Genomic DNA, 20,497 nt, shown 5'->3' with positions numbered 1-20,497 from the left:
CCTACTTTGTTGGTTACTTTAACGGATAAACCCTGATTAATTCAGCTTGGCAGAAGCCTAAGAGAATCATTGTAACTATCCTAAGCTCCGTATGACGAAACAGATTTGAGGTTACGCAAGACGAGCAGCTTCTAATACGTATGTAAGCTATTAATACATAAGACAGGTACAGAGATGCGATCGCTGCATTGTAGCAGAAAGATCACGAACTTTTGCACTCCTAGTCCATCAAAAGTAACTCAAGACTGGCAATTTAAATGCTCTAATAAGCACTATGATCATCTCGTAATAGTCCATTTTTACTTATTAAAGCGAATGCTTAAACTAGTGTTTGAGATGGGAAGATTCACTGGAGAAATAGTCAACTATGCATGCTTGGTTTGCAGACACTTCATTCAAGACTCCGATAGTGATACAGCATCAATTTCCGCGAACGCAAAGGATCAATCTGACTTAGTTATGAATGCAAAGACCATCAGTCGCTATGAGGTGAAATGGTTTATTCCGCTCGAGCAGTTGAACTCCCTCGATTCTAAAGGGATAGGTGGGTCTCGTTTATTAACGGTAGTAGAGGAACGTCTACTTCTACTAATGGTACATTAGGTCTACCAAACTACCGTGTAACAGTCACGTTGCTTTAAATATTTGGGATTCCATTTACTATAGACAGTCGAAAATACATAATAGTCGCGCTTTTAATCTACACAGTTTTTGTTTTCATACATATTTAAATTGTGTAGCATTCGATGAAGAATACCTACTTGAACGTCTCCAAAAGATTGAAACTCTGAAGCGTAAAATAGTAAAAGCTCGGCAGGAATTGCAAGAGGAGACCAGTAAGTTGGACAAAGAGGTAGGCTTATTACAATAACACGGGAAGATTATACGATCAGCTATTTATAAGCCCACTTTTATGGCACTTTAGTCGAAAAGGCAGAAGTTGAAATTCCCCAAGATTCATAGGCTTCGGTCTTATCTCTATGATCTAGTGAGTTTTGCTAATTTGTGGGTATTTTAAGGTGTTTAAATAAGGCGAACCGAATAAATAGCTAGAACGATTAATGGGCCAAGGCTCTAATTGCAAGCTTCTAAATGGTTTTTTTCGTCAGCAAGCGGAATTGGTTCTGCAAGCGCCGAAGCTGCCATTATTCATCAGTGCAGCTGATGGACAAAGATACTGCCTTCTAATGGCCTCAGAAAAGGAACGCATCGCCTGGGGATCCGCCATTATGAGTGCAAAAGCTGCCTGTAGACCGTCGTCTAGACGCCAGAGTTCAGCCCCGGTAGGTTGAAACATCTAAGTCCACTCACTTTATGCAATTTTTTCATCAATTTCAAAGGCATAATAGCTGCTGACGTTATTACAAACAGTTATTTTAATATAGAGTGCTATAAGGTTGGTTTGTATGCATTTTTTTTCAAGGTCTCAAAGCGCAATTCGATAATACGACCATTTTCTGCCATCCGTGATTCACGACGTACTGCCAATGCGCACAAATTGAGCATTGATTCAGAGACGTCAGCGCAGGATGAGATACTGAAAAATGAGCTTTCCCACATGATAAACCACTGTAAAACTGTAAGTCACAACTATTTATGCACTATATATTAAAACGGATTTTTTTCGTTCTAGGCTGTTCCTCTCAGTAAATTGGGGAAAGTGATCATTTCAGGCAAGTGAATTAATTAATACATGAATGCCAGATTCCATAGAATGAAATTAATATTTTATTTAATAAATAGGGAATGCTTTAAGCGGAATCTTGGAGGTACATGTACACGAAATTGGTGGACTGACCGAGCCTGGGCGTAAGTTTTTCACCTCTTATCAACATCACTTGATGTATTTTAATTTACTTCTCTTCGAAAGTATTTACTATCAAAAGTATGCTACCATGGATTTGATTGCCTTTCTCACAGCCTACTACGTTGCAATAGAAGTTGACTTTTATGGTCAGTTTGAATTGGTGGCCAAGACAAAAAGCATAAATACCAAGAATCCTCGTTGGGACCAGGTGAAAAAGTAACAATTAACTTGTATTCACTACTAAATAGTTTATACTAACAAAATTTTCTCCACTTTGATTTAGACATTTATTTTTGAAATTGAGACATCGCAGACAATTTGCTTTACTGTATTTCGACAATCAGTTGTTTTTGGACAATTGGAGTTGCCGGCAAGTCTATTTCCTTTTTGCACATCATCAACGATCACAAAATCACAATGCGATTCCTGAAATTTTGTGTTGTTACTTTCTCTTTAGCTTTAAATGCAAAAGCAGAAAATAAAACGCCTCTAGAAATACATATAACACCATATGTCTCCCCTATAACGTGGATAATGACAAAAGTTTACTTGAGGAAATGACTGATGCAGAGTAACAACTCTTCATCACCGGTTAGATGTGGCGTAAAACCAACTTAAGACCTTGTTAAAGTACTAAATTATTACCAAAACTTTTTGGTTAATTGGCTATGAGCTACAGAAGTGTGTCAAAAATTTGGATCCAATTTCTTATAATTGAAGATGTTTATTGTATATATTGATAGCTTGAAGAAGACCAACTCGATCAAAAGAATGCATCCCACAGTTTAAAAACCAATGAAACCACCTCGGAACCAGTAAGCTCTCAAATTATGACCTTCCCATAAATGTCAAACATCTCTACACTTATTTTCATTTAATTTTAGGTATATTTACAAACATCAATTTTGTACAATGAACGAGAGAAATCCACTGCGAGGTCGAGATCAACGAAACAGTCGGATGTATTTGGACAACCTCTTGAGGAAGTTTTGAAGTTCGTACCGGCTGTTTAGTTTCACCTGTAGAAATCCGAAATGCCTTGACTATAAAATTTTCACGTAGACATGTTGACTGCCGGTAAATGGTCCTCACAGTGAAATGAATGTGACGTTTCATAATAAGAAATGCCACTAAAATTCCGTTTGGAACTATTTGTCAGATGGGAAGCTGAACCTTTTAGTAGTAGTAAAATATACTAATTGAATGTTTACATAAATAAGCTATAAATTGCGCATACACTCGTTAGTAAGAAACTGGGGTTGAAACCTGGTATTTCTATTAGAGATTCCCACACAGAAGTGATGCAGAATATTTCGTCTAGCTCCCAAGACAAAAACATTTGAAAGGAAGCTTCAGCGGTGTCAAGTTCTTGTTATTTTACATTAAGCACTTAAATAAAGTATAAGTGAATTACGAATTTACGTTTTAATTTACTTTAACTCTAGACGGGACCAGGCCGATCGGGAGAGATTGAAGAAACAGATAGGCGGTAATAAGAACTACGAGGAATTGCGAGTTCCTGTGCTGGTTACTGCCTGCGTGGAAGAGATCGAACGACGAGGGCTTCAAGAAGAAGGCATCTATCGAATTTGTGGCGCCATCACTACCGTCTCCCGCCTTCAGGATCTTTTTGATCGTGGTAAGTTACCGAAGAGCTCTATGCATCAAATGGCATTTTTCCGCGGTGATAGTAAACTAGGTTGTTCACGTCTATGTTATTCAAAGTACAATGCACACTTCCGTGGTTCACTGATATGTTTCACCATAAAGCAATAAAAAATTCTCATTTAAATTATGCGTAATGCAAGCTGATCAGATTCCGTTGGTTCACCTCTCATCGATATCCGACCGTGATCTTCATGTATTTTCCTGCCAAAGTTATTCCGATGTCCATGTTTAGAGAGAGTATTCAAAACTTCGTTGGACGATGCCTGGTTAGGGTGGAATAGTGTTTATTTTCCTTTAATGTAGCTATTTAAGGCAAATTAGTTTTCATTATTGTAGATATAAAACTTCAACTAGTTCATTTTACTAGAATCAGTATTTGCCGTTTGTTATCTTGGTTTCTTAAATTCCAGTGCCAAAAAGACCTTGTTCTAGTGGCAGCATCAATCAGGAAAGAATTACACTGTATCAATTTTATGCCCTAGATACCAGCTTGGCTGTCAAGCAAATTGGAGACTACGATATCAATGTGATAAGCAGTCTTTTAAAAATCTTCTTCCGCGAACTCCCAGAACCAGTAATACCCACAAACAGCTTTGGTGATCTTGTCAAAGCTTCAGGTACTTTGTTTGACTGTAAATGGATTCTCCATGCAGCACAACACACTTGCATGGCAAAGGCTAGTCTTGCCGTCATTTTCATATAATTTCGAAGTATTAGCGAGGGCATAGAACACCTAATACTCTGAATGCCAAATATCTTCAAATTTCCGGTGACAACAATGGCAAGCAGAATGCTATAACTGCTTAAGTACCTGTCCCTTGGAGATGAGATTAGTAAAATGGTCAAATAATTGTGCGTGTTTATTCTATAGCATACTCCGATGAAACAGAAAAACTGGCAGAATTCAGTCGTATCTTGCAGAAAATGCCTCGGGTGAATTTGGACACCTTTCGATACCTCATGGATCACCTTATTCGGTAGGTGAATCGCACTTAATCATTACAATTCCTTTCGACTTTTCCAAAATTCAAATAATAAAACTTACTGAGACTGAATAACCTTAAAAGCTGGTTACAATTTTACCGAGTTTGTGGTTCTATCTATGTCTTAGATATTGAGGGTTGAATCAACTCACTTCATTTAAGATTGTTATATAGCTTGAAATCAGGTTATATAGATCAATTATTTCATTTAATTCAACTTGGTTTGCTTAAGGTGTTAATTAGGCTGAACACGGTTTGAAAGTGCCTTTACCTAGTTTAAGGAAGGAGCATTATTGTTCCTCATCAAAACCAAAACCAACACAATTTCCTTGGAAATCCATATCAGTCGGAATGATCACACCAAATTCGTTCGTATCAATGTAAATATAAGAGCAAAATAAATGTGGGAAATTCACTTAGCATAGTCTAGTAATCCAGTTGATTGTTTATTTGCTTCTGTGCAGGGCCACGTGCAATGCATCATAGGACTGCAGAGTCACGGGTCACTTAAGTGATTTCAGTTTAAGAAGCCACTTTTTTAACATTCTCTAAATATTTTTTTCTAACATTGCCCCTCATATACAATAAAGCACTCAAATAAGTAGAGCTTTGAAACTGATAACTTTTTCATAGGGCAAGGCAATAAAAGTGCAAAACGAATACTTGACCCAAATAAGTTATTTAACGCAATTTAGCAAGAGATATGTGTGCCTTTACACTTGAAGTGATTCACTTCAATTCCAGAGTGTGCCAATATGAATCGGACAACAAGATGAATTTGGGGAATCTCTCAGTAATTTGGGCAATGACTCTGTTCCAGCCAGAGACCATGTCCGCACCTCAACTAGTCCCATCCACTACTGCGGAGACCTCAGACGCCAAAAATGCACCTTCTCATTCATTGCAGTCAGCGACATCGGCTAGCATGCTTCAGACCATGGTGCTCGGCACAGTTTTCGATGCCTACGCCAACGGAAAGTTGGCTTTGTTAACCCATAGAAGTGCTTTTTAGATTATTTGTATGTCACCTATTTGTACCTCCATTTTAGTATTTTCTTCTATGAACGAACCGATTGATCTCACGGTCGGGGGCTATCCACTGTAATTTAAGACTTTTATCAAAAAGTCTTGCATGACTAGGACACGCATTATCAAGCTATAAGTTATTGGAAATTAGTAGATATTACATAATTTCAGCATACCGTTTAAGAGACGTATCTTGGTTAATGTATTTCGAGGACATACATTGTTCTCTAAATCATCGCTCCATAGTTTTATTAATTTCCTGAGAGTGTTGCATCCGAGTGATTGCACAATTTTTTGATCTAAATGGATCTAAAGGATAGTAACCGGCTATAATACTTCTGACACCATAGATTGCCAATGCCCGCTAAAATGGACAGTGGTTGCTCTGGCACCTTTCGGGTTTGATGCTTTGGACTATCGATGTAAGAATATGTTTTCCAACTATGAGGACTCAGGAAGAGCCATCTCAAATCTTCGGAAATCTATAAAATCACCATTTGTTTTAATCATTGTCACTGGCGGACTATATCCAAACAGACAAAATAGGAAAAAATACTCATTAAGGTTGGATAGCCTACATTTCTGTAAACTTATTGACGATATTTATTGAAGCATTAAGAAATGCGTGGTAGCCTTGCGGCAACTTTAAATTTGACTTGATAAAATCCCAAAAAACCTAGGTTTGGCAGCTGGTTTCTTGCTTTCACCATACGATGTGCATCAATGAATTATCATCTAACCCCTGATTCAGGTCAAATACAGCTTCAAAGACCAAGGTTGTGAATAGGTTAAAGTGCGGCTAGTGTTACAGTGAGCAAATTATGCATTCTTCACACCACTAATAAGCATTTTAAACTGTAGGGTGGGTTTTAAGTTAGGGAGCTATGTGGACATAATAAGCGTTTTATTGCTTACCACTTTCCCAAAAAAATTCACTTAAAATAAAAAAAATTTCAAAACTCTCCGACGTTGAATCAACACTACCCGAGTCATAGTGTCTCATAACTATTAAACTGATACAATAGGCAAGCATTGTAGAAAATATTTCAAGCCTTGACTGAAACACCCGAATATTTGAAAATAATGAGCCAAATCGTGACATCTTTCTGCTGTAAATTTAAGAGATTTCTGCTGTGTTTTTTAAAAACTGTAAAATATCTTTTTCCTGCTGCTCGGGTAGTCTACGCCTTAGCAACAAATGGCGTTTGGCTGAAGTGTTTTATAATTCTGAGGAGAAAATTAGCTTGGCGGTGCCAAAGCTAGTAACATGGAAATTTCATATACAATACGTTTCTGGTAACTGGGGAGCTGACAAAACCGAGTCGTTGAGATTAGTAATGAAGAGACATGAAAATCATAATGTTCAATCACCTTAACTTTAACATTGTGTTTCAGTTGCTAGAGCCCTAATGCTTGCAATACTCCTCAATTCTATTGTCTGATTTATTCTACAAGAACGAGCCATAAATGACTGAAGTTGCAGAAAAGTTCTCTTTGTGATGCCACAAGAATTAGCCAGTGATATTTAGGAGATTGCATTTTTCATTGGCATCGTGAAGTTTTGGCCGGAAAAACTCCTACCTCTAGTACAAAACTAGACAAAACAGTTTTGACCCAAAGTGATATTAACATAAAGAATGGCTATTCTATACGCTTATCGGTGGATTCCGAATGTGTGTGAGGAAGATAGCGGAATGAAGCCCCTTTTCCATTGACAAAGGGTTGTAGGGAAAAGGTGGAGCATCAGTAGGTATCATGAGTTTGAAATTTGAAGCGTGAAAGAGAAACTTACATTTTTCTGCACACCAAAAAAGCAGGAATTTTTTCAGCCCAGAATGTAGTAAATAGGAGCATTCAGGATATATTTAATACTATCCTGCAAAATTTTGCCTGATGAGATTATGGAGATGAAAACATAAACCTTGCACTAAGATCTTGTCTACGAGAAGGCTCTTATTCAGTGCGGCTATCCTAATCGTTGATTGCGTACTTCGAACAGTAAAAAGATTTTAGTTCAACTAGAACTATACTTCAGAACAAGAATTAAGTCTCCTCTTGAAAAAATGAAATATGATCTTATCATGCACCTGTATGCACAAAAAATATTTACACTTAAGAGCACGAGCATTAGCAAGTCGATTCTACAACTAATTTCTCTGTATAATGATATAAGGAAGTCGTCAGAGCTTAACCAAGATTTTCTGGGAGTTTGTTAAACAAGCACAATTTTATCCCATTTTGCATCCATTATTTTAGAAGTTGGACACCTAAAATATCGTTTGTGGGAATGTCGGTAAAAATCATATCAATATGATTGATTGCGGATATGCTTGAGTAATGTCAATTCTTTGAAACATTCCTTCCAGTCTTAAAGTCACCATGCTTCCTTGGTGAATAACGTCACCTTTTTATAGAACGAGAATCATGTTAAAATATTTTCTGGTGAGACCTACAACAATCAGAGGTAGGCATTTTGTGTAGTTTTGCACATGACTCAAGAGGGGAAGTCTACTCTAAAGTCAATCAAAATGTGTATTTAATTTAATGTACAACATTTAAATCCTGAATATCCGTATCCGAGGTAGCATGACCATTCATGAACACTAGTATTTGGCGTAACAAATCCAACAATGCAAAGCAGGAAAGAAGAGTTAACCTGGGAAATAGACCACTCGTTTTTACTAACAGTTCAACCATGTGGATATTTTACAGTTTTTTAAAATATATTGAGACCCACAAATCCATCGAACATTGATAATGCAAAATAAGGATCTTTTGACAAAGAATAAATTAATTTAAACTGTACAACTATGCAAAATATTCTCTCCTTTTCAAGAACCATTATGCGTACCGACCTTCCATCTTTCACAATTAAAGATGCTAATTAATAACCAGTGGTTGTAAAATGAAAATAAGGTCAATACCATGGTTGCAACGGTTGATTGAGCAATAGTGGCATTATATTTGCATAAACCAATTGTGTGAAAATAATTTCATATCACCAGAATTAAAACTTGAGCTGCGTTTTTTTGAATGTGAGAACAATTAAATTGAGGTGGTGGTGATGTTTTAACTAATCGATTCCCTCATCAACTTAGGTAGATTCATCATGGTTCAAAGGTTACTTTTTTGACTTGGTTGATGGCATTTTGACGCTTGATTAGCTTGTCTATGGGAACAGTAATCCCATCTCATAATCACTGCCATAAATAAGGATGTATCGCAAATCAGATTGCCAACATGACGATAGAATCATGATTCGGCCAAACAAATTACCTTTTATAGTTGACATTCAAGAATCTACATTTACGAGTGGGAGCACAAAATTTTACATTTAAACTACCTAAATTAAAAGTTGCACTGGAATGAGTGCCAAGATCAGCACAAAACGACGTAAAACTGTAGAAAGGAAGGAATTCTATGTAGTGAATACACCAAACTTCATTGTAATTTAATTCTTTTAAAAGGTCGTCCGTAAATGCTTAGACGCATTTTAACTTCAGGGGCTATTGGTCTCTGCAGACTGCAATTTCACTAGGCCGCATGGCTCTCCGGCCATACCTACAGCCTCTCGACTCATATGCATTTAAATTACAAATCTTCCACGCCAATCATGATCTCAGGAAAGGCCGAAGACGTCGCACGATAAAATCCAGGCCAAAACACAAATAATTCTGCTTTTTAACGATGTTCAATGACCTTTTTACTAGTTAGAAATGAATAAAAAGATGTTACAGCCGTGAGATTATCCTTTCTTCTGAACCGGTAAAATCTGTCATGAAACGGGGTGCAATTACGGTGAGACCTCTCAATACCTGCACCTGATTAAATATTAAGATTGTGGTACTTTTAAAAAAGTTATAATACTTTCGTATGCTATCAGGTTAAAGTCTTTACTTAAAATATCAACAGATACTAATTTGATTTGCAGCCAGGTTAGATTAATTTCATACCTTGACTTTTCTAAATTTATATTTGCGGAGAGCCTTGTATATATTTGTGACAAGAATTTTACTTAACAAAGCGCACCTACTGAGAAGTTAATGCTTACTTTTAATGAAAAATCAACCATGGACACTTGCTATAGTAGATGCTATCGGTTGTGGGTCGTTGTCCCGACTATACACAAATCGCACCCAAAACATCTAACCATGGCGGCGCAGGCTTCGTTAAGTATCCACATTTGCATGGTCGTCGTGAGTAATGCAATGCGATGGGTTAAGCACTTTTCAATGATACAGTTTCCAGACATTATTTTTTTAATTATTTCGTCTAGTTCCTCTTTATTTACCCAGAGGGAATTCACCTCAAACTAAACCTCATTTAAAAAGGTAAAAGATGCGGTCAACAGGCGGAAAAATGTCAAACCACTACATAGCCTCCTGTGGAAAAGTAATCAAATATATTCCCATTTTGGAACAAAGCTTTATAAAAAACCAAATCATGAAAAAAAACACCATGTTTATAAAATCACAAGGCAGTGGATTGTGTGGACTAAAGTTTGAAAAGTTTCCTAAACTCCTCATTTTTTTCCAGCATTTGAGCACGTTTTTGGACTTCGAGTTCAGGGATACCATAGACTGGTGGAATCGTGAGACTGGCATAACCAAAGTAGCGCAACATCTCGTAGGATCGGGACTTTTGAATTAGGCTCGGGGGAACTGCAGAGCCTGGTAGAGACCACTGAGTCAGCGCCTCTGTGTATATCGGAAAGACCACCTGCGAGGTACTTCGTTCTTTTCTATAAAAATACGATGACTTTTAGACTCGGTTTTGGGTTTTAGTGAATCAATTAAGGTGCAAATGTTGCGTTATAATAGTGTAATAGTTACGTGGTTTATTCGCGTTGCGTCAAGGTAAAAAGGTCAACATTGAGGAGTTTTATTTAGTGTATCTCCTAAAAATTCATGAATATTGGAAAGCAATGGGAATCAATCAAAGGTATCAGTTGCTTTGTATTGCCGCGATAACGTCAATGCCTATTATTCATGAAAAAATTGTATAGAATGTTACACGCAGATGACACGATTGGAAAATAGGACAAAATCCGCACATGTAAAGGGAAAATCCGTAGTCTCAAATGAATGATTTGTTTTAAAGTAAATAGCTTATTTGTTTAAAGTACTACGAGTGGTTTGAATATATTTACACAAATTTAAATGAAAAAAATCAAATTACACAGCTTCAAAGTAATACTGGGAAATTTCATTTAAAATAGGAGCTGCATGAGCGATAAAACGACCTCCACATGAGCCATTTCTAAACATAAGTAAAACGCGCAACTAAATTTATGGGTGCGTCTGACGCCGGAACAGTAAAATGAGTTGGGACGATGCATTACATGGACTGGATTCTAAAAAGGTGTTTTAGCATAATTTGTGCGTTTTTTACAGGCTAAACTATTTTTTCAGAGGGATTTCGGAATCCGTCGTTTGAAAACTAATATAGATGATATAATGGTTTATTATTAAGTCATCTGGTGAATCCGATGCTGTTAAAATAACCTAAACTAATTTTTCTCAACTAATGCTAAACAATTTTCAGATACGGGGACGACGAGAAACACACAACAACTCTGGGATGGTGAAATAGTGCGCAACGATTGAGTTCACTACTTTAACTGTAATGGCAATGGTATTTAGTTAATAGCACTATGGGAATGAAACTGTAATACAAAAATTCTTGAATATATAGAACGGCAAAGCTGCACAAAATGGGTTTAGGTATGTGACATTAAACATGAAGAATTTTTGTGATTTTTATAAAATAGGGAATTAATGTGATCCTTTTTAGTACTCTTTACTCTTTGGTACTTCTTACCTGTTTGAGAACTAGTTATCGGTCCTAAATGCTGGAAAATTTTTTAGTAACAGTGCATTTTTGAGCTACCCCAAACTCTAATTTTAATGGCCGTAATTCAATGCAGATAGTTCAAAGGAAAAGTATCTGCGGAATGTGATGGATTCTTTCAAGATTAGCTATGCTATGAAGTAAATATTCACCAAGGTACTAAACCAGGTATTAGGATAATACTAGATCAGGAAGCCAAGTCAGCGCAGAAATTCCAGAGGTAAATCCTTCCCAAAGTATGAATAAAGTATTGCCCTCGATTGCGAAACTTCTTACCCATACTTTCCCTTAGCTTCTTTTTTAAACGAATTAACGCCTCAACTGCCAAAATTATTCATGGAATGTTATTTTGAAGGTAAGGTTAAAAATAATCCCAAAATTGTTGAAAAATATCTTTCACTTAAAATTTCCAGATCAGGTAGCAAAACTTATGACAATTATTAATATCATAGCTGTTATTTAATACCAAATTTGAAGATTTTTCTGGTGATTATAGCTCTTGAATGGTAAACGACATCAAATAAAAGAGCGCTAAGAATATTGAAGTAAATTTAGCACCATACAGATGGTGAAAATTTTACCGCTGCGTTTTTGTGACATTTGGCGCCTACTGACTATGTCTTTTAGCAATGATGTGCTACAGCATAAAATAATACATATAAGTAAAAAGGTGAATTTGCGCGATTCTGTTTTTTTATTCTGGTGAAGTTTGCATTAGAGAACGCTTGGTTCAGCTCTTGTTCCTAAACTAATGCAGCAAAAAGCAAAAGCCCCGAAGGGAGACTATTTTATTCGAATAAGACTAATATCAGGAAACATTACCGAAGCTAACGTATGAATAGAAAATTTAAGACTTTAGAAGAATTTTAGGCTAGGAAGATTTGGCTTTTTAGACAGGTGAAGGACATGTACCTTTAACTAATGCTTAAAACTTGCAAATGGCATCTTTAAGTGATTTCAAAAGTGGTCAGAGATGAGAGATCAAGTGCTCAGAAAACCAATTGGAGGTTCTATGCGGGGGCTGAATAAAAGTAGAGAACTTACAAAGGTAAATGCACAAGTACACGAAACAGAAAATGATAGTGCTTACTTTTAAATGTTTATTTGTTTCCTTATTATAACTAAAATTACTTATATGGTTTACCGAGACATTACCCATGGACAAATGACAGAGGAATATTTGATATCACTAGTGGACTACTGCCTATAGGTGCTCAAGTGAAATTTCAGAGCTATTGGAAGTGTATTGTAGGTTGACCATTCTGTGCATAATACATATCTTACAATGAATACCATAGGTTCGAACCAGCAGCTAAAAAATAGAGGCAAATAAACAGACATACCGTGGAAGCTTCACTTCTTGCATATTTTGATCATGCTGCAGAACAACTTCATCCCATGGGACGCCCAGCCATTCTGAAATCAAATATTTGTTTACGTAGCTCAATTTTATTTTAAATAAGTCAAGAAGTAAGAAGTGGGGATGACTGCCAAAAATTATTAGGACTTTACTTTATGTTTTGAATGCGTTTGTGTACAAGAGCTACAAATAATTCATTATTTGGCAAATTCACTTTTCAGGTGGGGTTGAACAAAGAATTCAGCATAGAATATCTTCCAAAAATTCCCTTTTCAAATTAAAAGTATGACTCTTGCCAATGCTAACATTTGAGGGTAAATTCAGCCGTCAAAAATTTTCCAGCCTTTTTTACAGCTTGCCATTCGTTCTGTTTCATCTCTAATTAATTTTCAACACATCTCTTGGCCATCTTAAGCAACTCAGTGAATGCGCAGATCGCATATGGATTGAGATTAGAGAAATGGTTATGTTAATCATTTACTGGATAATAAACAGGAGAGTATCATCATCTGCCAGAATATTTGGAGAACATTAATTGCTCCACACATTCGCCGTAAATTGTGGAGATTAAACAACGCTGTTAGAATTGTTATTCGCTACCAGAACTCAATGAGTTAATTTGGTTGGGTCTGTGCTGTCTGTTATTTTTAATGTGTCACTCAATTTATTAGAATTTGTTCATCGGGCCCAGGTAATTGACTTAGCGCCTATTGAAGCTGGAATTAAAGAAGTTGATGTCAAATCCGAGTTCATTACAGGTTAAGAAAAATGTCCAATATCTAAAAAGTACCTGGGAAATTAGGGAGGGCTAGTAATTTCTTATATTATCACCACAAACATAGAATACACGACTTAAAGGAACCCACCAAGAATGCCCTTCATCTGTTCTCTTGGTCGTAGAACGAGGTCTTCATAGCGAACGACCCTGCATCTTGATGAATTTTGGCAGGCTGGTAGCACCTGCTTGTAGTGATCGTCCCACGCTTGTAACACATTCTCGGGTTTTGAGCGATTCAAGTATTTTATGCCTATGTGTCGTCTAAGAAAAAAACAATGGGCTAGAAATACGAAGAGTACAGAAATGCATCACCACGTCAGAATAGAAAATACACCTGAGCTGCTTAAATTCTGTTTGATATTTTCATTTTTAGAAATTGGTTTTACGAAAAATTTAAATTATTACAAAAGAACTACGTTGTTAGTACAATTGTTCACAAATATTACATTCGGTAAACAAAATTACCTCATGAACTACCTCACTGTCGTCGTTTATTTCAAGATTTCACTTTTAAAATTTGTGAAAAAACCGAGTGAACAATTAGCAATACTATATTCAGCTAAGTTTATGGGAAACCTTTGAATAATTGCATGAATATTCTTATCCATAGACAGCTTTCACATTAGCTTTGGAGCTTAGATTAAAGCACACAAAAATAAAAATGTTAACCAGAATCAAGTTAGAGATATATGTCAAACCATATCCATAATGCGGTGGAGTGTAAAAGATGCATTAAAATATACGCAAACAAATTCCTCCAAAGACATAATTAATCTTTTTCATGTAATTTTATCTTACGAAGACCCTTTTAACTTATATTTTCTTCATTCCGGGGCACCGAAAACAAGAACATTTAGGTTGTTTTGGCTTTGTAACTTGATAGAGACTCTGCCCACTCTTCTCTTAGCAATAGCGTGACAACGAAACACTATCCAAACAAGGAGAGCATGTAACTGTTGAGTGGATAATTGCTAAAGTGAGCCCCTTCATCCCATCTATTTACCCGTTTTTTCCTCACTTTTGCCCTAGAGGAAAAATAGCCACAAGCCGGGTTGCGAAAAATCAAAAAAATTTCGACAAAAGTGCGAGATGTTGGTGATGCACCCCTTTATAGTTTTAACGCTGATTTGGCTGGTTGTTGACCAATTCTTCCAGACGGATGGTCCACATAATTTAAAACGCAAAATAACTGTATGTTTAAGAAGAAACGGAGTGCAGTAGAAAGAGATTCCTTTTTAACTGTTCTTGGGCATTGTGGCAGCATCAGAAAAAATTACTGGCCAAGGAAATCTTATATTATTCCGATTATAAGAAGTTACGTGGCTTTAAATGACACGTTTTGATACGACCAATCTGCGTTGCAGAATAAAGGCACTAGTAAGGCACAAGTAATACCACCCACAATACACTAAATATTCACTTTATCGTAGTTCAGGCTGCCATTGGAAACTTTTGTTTCAAATCAGCTCTACTTTTAACAAACGTCAACACTCTGTGATAGCTCGTTAATCGCAAAACAGTTCCAAATTAAGGATTGTATTGTGTGCTTAATAGCCCTAAAATACACCAATAGTGGAATTTCTTTCGGTGCAACTAGATTAATTACCTGTCTAATTGCTTTTATTCGTGAATAATTTTTTAAGAAAAGTTGTCACACCTCTCTTTGCAAACACAAGACATGGGTATAGTGGTACCTTTTAAAAAGCCAGCCTCAAAACTGCACTCAGTTCTGTTTAAAACTCGAGCTATCTTGATTAATACATTGCATATATCCGACTATTTCTTGATAGGATAGTTGACCGTGAAGGAAATTAGCACCATATCAAGAATGTTTGCCTAAAATTTGTTTTGCAAATAGACAAAGATGTTATATAAGTATTTTGCGATGATAACAAACAAAATAAAATACTTTTTGACAGCTGGCTAGAACTTAAACCAGAAAATTTCCTGTTTGTACTTGTGTAGGGAAATACATGAAATTGAGTGTAACAAAGCTATTGATAAACATCCACGCAGGAGAAATATCCAACAAGATCACGCAAATAGATTCACCTAAAATGATTGCAATATAGGGAGGACTAACAAAAATTTACCTTTTGTAATGTTTATCTGATTCATGAGCGGAGTTAAAAAGTTCACGAAAGTGCTTTGTGTCTACGAGAAAAAAATAGAGTTCGTGTTTAGGCAAGACGTGTTGGCACACTGATATTTTCCTCAAGATTACTAGTAGCTAATGTGGAGGATATCAGAAGTCCATGTACAAAAGAGGGTCGGAAGAATATCTATTTTTGTGAAAATGCAAGGCGAAAGGCAACTTTTACTCATCAAATACTCATATGAAGGCAATGACTGCCATTAATTATAAAATAAATCTTCCTGTGCATTGTTGTCTGACTGAGTACGATCAAAGGTGGCAAGAATCATCCCAGCCTGATGCTACCATGCTCTCGCTGTCTAGCGTGTTACTGACTAAAAAGAAAATCACCAAGATGTTGCAGAATTACTGGTTTTTATTTGATTTTTCTTTGTCCATTAAACTTAATTTTGCGATTTAGGCTAGTTATTTTGAACCTCATAAGTAAGACAGTTATAACTAAATCAAAGTCCATTGAACGAGCTATGGGCTATTCAGAAATTCGGAAAGATGGTGTGGTGTGTTTGATTACGCAACGAGGAGATGAATGATGCAGACATGTTTCGTGTAAAGTGCCATCCAACTCAATCCTTAGTAAAGGTATGCAACTGTATCTTTAAAAATCGGAAGAACCTCAGGACTATTTGGATAAATGGAGTGCTCATTATTTATTCGACACCCATCTTTCATACCTTATTCAGGAGTTCAGGAAAACATGCAAGCCCGAAAGGGTCTTAACCTACACCTATTTCGTATTTTTAAATAAAAGACAACCGTTGAACTGCTTTGATGCAATACAGCATCAGAGAACATCTTCAGCCCAGTAATAGTAACTATGGCAAACTCTCAAATAAGAGGAACATAAACGGAACATTCTTAATGAGATTCCCTACTGCACTTATGGGATGGAAACAAAGGAAATGCAAAATTTCCACTTTTTAAGTAACCAGTCCACAGTCAATGAAGCAGAAAATTGCCGCCGTTTTAAAGGTGTTTCATGCATAAAAATGCAAAAGAGCGCTCTCCCGAAAATACTCGCTAGAGTTGGGCGGTTTTTTTGAAATTTACGGCACTGAAGAAGCCTTTAAAGAGGCAGGACGCTCACCTCAGAACGGAGTTGGTAACGGCTCGTCCATCTCGCACCATGAGAATGAATAGGGATTTAGGGAAGAGATGGAGAAGTTGCTTGAGGCAGAGATCTATAAAGGGGTCCTTGGCACACAGTCGTTCAGCATTAGGACCAGTCTTGTGAATCAACGTGCTGATAGCATGCACAAAAATTGAGTCGACCAGTTCATGCGTAATATTGGCGCCGTGCAGTTGTCCGAATATATGGTCAATTTTAAAAGAGTAAAGATAGAGTATGTGCGGGAGGATGTGGGTTTCTGGACCACATCGCACACTTGGATGCACATCCAATAGTACGCGCATCAGTGTTGTTCCTAAAGGAGCAGAATTCAAAGATCTTTTCAAGATAGGACTAACTATTATTGTTTAACTCAATCTCCTGCACGGAAACATTTCAGCATTTTTCACAACATAAAGCATGTACGTAATCCGCAGTTAATGTGAATCCCTTAAGCGGGGATTTGACTTAATTTGTATAAAATAACCGTTGCATGTTTTACTTCTTGATAATCATTACCCACTACGATAACTACCAACTACTTAGGTTTTGGATTTATTAACCATTTGCTGCGACTTTTCATAATAGGAGTTCACAAACGTAGTTCTAACGTCAAAAGTGCATATTCATCTTTTTGTTCATCGGCTAATGTACTTTCGTGTAAATTTTCTGATATGGCTTAGTTCATCCAATCGTTAGATGAAGCAACTATCGTGAAGACAGAGCCGCCACGATGACCTCCAAGTTACGAGGTGTTGCAATAGCTACAGCAAGGCTCCACTTAAGTGAACAATTAGAACAGAGTGCAACGTCTCGCAATGTGTAGTGAGCAAGACCTTCAGGCAATCACTTCGCCACCTTATCTTTGTCGTATCTGACCATCTCGATTGCAGCTATTGCAGAGGACTTACGGAACAGTTTGAACTTGAATGACGAAAGAGGGTAAAAATCGTATGCTCGTAGTATTTTTGGGAATAACAACTATCAGTTATTGGAAATAATTAGCAAGCATAAGAAATACATCACTTAAATAAGGGAGCGAATAACGAAAAATAGTCGCGTTTTGTTTACGCCTTCAAGTCTACAATACTTGTTTGTAGGTTGTGGAAAATGAAAAAATGCATATGCTCAGAGTCCTTAGGAAATAGCAGTTACATACAAACAAGAATTTACCTTAAAACAAAGTACGTAAACTAAAAGACAAGTAAACTTACCACTTCTAGGGTACCCACCAATGAAAATTAGGGGCTCATTACTTAGTGATGCAGTATCGGTGTTTGATGGATCATTGCAAGTTGGAATTATGCAGGGAACAGCGTTCATATAAAGAAGGAGACCACAAGAGCATAAGAGAATGACGAGGATGCACTGCAACCGGTTGCGAGATAAGCATATGAGAGGCATCTTTGCTCCTTCCTGAAACACAACAGGAAGTTAAATAAGGGAACCCCGTGAATTAAGGTTCTTGACATGAATGGGTGTGGTTGAGGTGAACTAAACACTAACAGTGGGCATTATGTCAGGCAAATGAACTGCACATGAGTCCTTGTGGAGCAGTAGAGAGGAAAAAATACGTGTACACATTAATGTACTTGGTTTGATGTTACAGCAAGCCAGTCTAGTACTTAATATAAGGTGTTACTTTTTGCTAACAGGTGTGCTTGGAAAAGTCTAATTGTCTCACCACTGAAGTGATAGTATTTATTCACTAAGCCTTTAGCAATATTTACTTTCACATATTCCTGCTCACCATGTAAAATAAACTTTATCAAACGTTAGTAAAACGGAGAATTTACTGGAAATTAGATAAAAGGCTGTGCATATAAAAAGTTGAACGGATTTTACTAACTGTGGCAAGCAGTTATCGTTTGAAATTTAGGGTGTTTATTCTACAACTACTTAACCAAAAAACCTTTATATAAAAGCGTTGAATTATTTGAACACTCTTATTCAGTAAATAAATCATTCTGCCCACTGTTTTTGCTCGCGTACACATTTGATGCCCAAACTTTTAATGTTGCATGCAGATGCTTCCCTCCCACTTACACTGAAGAACTAAAGGTAGTGTAAATAGCAATGTTATTAAGTAGTCTCTGAAATAATTGGAGTTTTATAAGCAGAGAAGATTGCTGACTTGGAAATACCTAAAATCAAAAGGAGTTTGATGCTATTTGGGTGACTTCGCAGCATTACCATTAACTCTATCCAGTAGAAGTTCTATTTAGCGTAAAATGAAATTAAAGGTAAATTGCGAATTCTAGAAAATCTGCAGCACCGGAATTCAGAATGTGGAAGTGAAGTTGATAAGAAACGATGGTAGAGCAATTCGAAAGCCAATGGTAAAGTCTTATTTATGGCAGAACTCATTAGTAATTAATGAGCACCTGAATAGTACTGTTGTAAAAATTAGGAGGAGAACAAAGAGGTTAGATTCAATTGTTTGAAATTTAAAAAAGCACTTCAAAGACATCTCAGTGATACGTTTTTGTTGGATGATGATCAACTGAAATGAACCCATGCTTTGTTCACTCCATTCACAAATCAAGAACTAAAAAAGAGCACACTTGTCACAACTAACTACCTCCTTCCATCATTGAATTTTGGAGCAGATAGTTTTCTCCAAAGAGCGCTTAATGCGCTTGCTACTAATATCTCTTTGGCATAGATCGCCACTAGCTAGCTTCTTTCAAAAATTAGAGGAATAGTACGCCTGGATAGACTGACCCCTTCTGAGTACCCATTTCTATAAGTCAACATGGAACTAGGGTTTGATTTCGACCATAGCTCACATTAGTCCGATTACATGACCAGAAGGACACCATTTTTGGCTGAATGAGGAAATAACATGCTGAAAGATATTTTCATTCAAACCAACGCTAGTTCAAAAAGAATTGTCCGTTTTTAAGGTACAACAGTGGACAAAAACCTAGATGCAAACATCGCTTGTGATTTATTACCCTGATGCCGATTTCTGATAACAAAACCGGTGCAACCGCACTCAAATGCCCGTTGATTTATGGGCCAATAACTTAGATGTAAAAAATTATTTAAAACATTCGTTAACAGTGCCTACTATGTCACTAATAAAGTGGGCGTGCCGACTTGCATGAAACTCGACAACAGATTCAAAGCCAGGACAGAGCATTCAACAATGTTAAGACAAACAGACATATTCATCCCACATCCAAATTTTAAACCTCATCACTTAAATAACCTTAGTACAAACCACCCAATTTAACAAAATAATGATAGTAGAAAACAAAAAAGTGTTATTGAATGCACATATGCGTAGCACATCTACGGTGGTCCAAGTTCATAGTTTTTTAAAAACGGACGGTAGCAACAAGTGCGCAGATAATGATTAACAGAGAGGTTCTAAAAAAGTTTCAAAACGATGACAAATGTTGGTGGAAGTGAATATTGTATATGAAGGAATAAGGAAATATTGTGGAAGGATGTGTCAAAATCCCCATGAAGGTATTATTTGGACCGAGTATATAGTAGCTGAGTGGGGTGAATGAACTCCAACTTAAGTCAATTCCTTTAAATAGGGCTACTGTAAGATTCTGGAAAAAGTGGCAGAGATATCAGAAAATTGCTCAAATGCAGTATCACCTCTTAACCAGGAGCCAAGTTTACTATCACTATAAAGCCACACATTTATCCAGAAAATAAAACAAAAGTCTCAAATTTAGATCCACTACAAATAAATCCCCTAAACCAAAAGTTCAATTTAAAAGCGATTATCAATGGGGTCTTTGTAGA

The 20,497-nt window shown here is 36.7% G+C and overlaps 2 protein-coding genes across 2 annotated transcripts in view; one reads left to right on the top strand and one right to left on the bottom strand. All coding sequences in view use genetic code 11, as the record gives it.

Annotated features, from left to right (window-relative positions):
- EGR_02152 (Active breakpoint cluster region-related protein) overlaps window positions 1-5,535 on the top strand; it is a gene marked incomplete at both ends in the record, with an annotated part of 8,578 nt that extends 3,043 nt beyond the window's left edge. The window contains 15 exons of the mRNA XM_024491401.1: window positions 387-544; window positions 741-853; window positions 1,110-1,283; window positions 1,424-1,579; window positions 1,634-1,677; window positions 1,744-1,809; window positions 1,871-2,023; window positions 2,091-2,181; window positions 2,551-2,622; window positions 2,692-2,801; window positions 3,253-3,446; window positions 3,958-4,092; window positions 4,347-4,452; window positions 5,203-5,436; window positions 5,508-5,535. Coding sequence (XP_024354254.1) covers window positions 387-544; window positions 741-853; window positions 1,110-1,283; window positions 1,424-1,579; window positions 1,634-1,677; window positions 1,744-1,809; window positions 1,871-2,023; window positions 2,091-2,181; window positions 2,551-2,622; window positions 2,692-2,801; window positions 3,253-3,446; window positions 3,958-4,092; window positions 4,347-4,452; window positions 5,203-5,436; window positions 5,508-5,535 — 1,834 coding nt within the window. The remainder of the gene's footprint in view (window positions 1-386; window positions 545-740; window positions 854-1,109; window positions 1,284-1,423; window positions 1,580-1,633; window positions 1,678-1,743; window positions 1,810-1,870; window positions 2,024-2,090; window positions 2,182-2,550; window positions 2,623-2,691; window positions 2,802-3,252; window positions 3,447-3,957; window positions 4,093-4,346; window positions 4,453-5,202; window positions 5,437-5,507) is intronic.
- A 4,443-nt stretch (window positions 5,536-9,978) lies between these two features.
- EGR_02151 (Protein-tyrosine sulfotransferase A) lies at window positions 9,979-18,136 on the bottom strand (the record flags this gene model as incomplete). The annotated part of the gene is made up of 3 exons (XM_024491400.1): window positions 9,979-10,225; window positions 16,712-17,048; window positions 17,947-18,136. 3 exons carry the CDS (start codon window positions 18,134-18,136, stop codon window positions 9,979-9,981), a joined length of 774 nt encoding a protein of 257 aa, XP_024354253.1.
- Window positions 18,137-20,497: the final 2,361 nt, after the last annotated feature.

The sequence above is a fragment of the Echinococcus granulosus genome (genome assembly GCF_000524195.1).
Source record: "Echinococcus granulosus chromosome Unknown EG_S00009, whole genome shotgun sequence".
NCBI lineage: Eukaryota > Metazoa > Platyhelminthes > Cestoda > Cyclophyllidea > Taeniidae > Echinococcus > Echinococcus granulosus.
The sequence above is the reverse complement of the archived record's forward strand: the minus strand, read 5'-3'. Positions and strand labels throughout refer to the sequence as shown.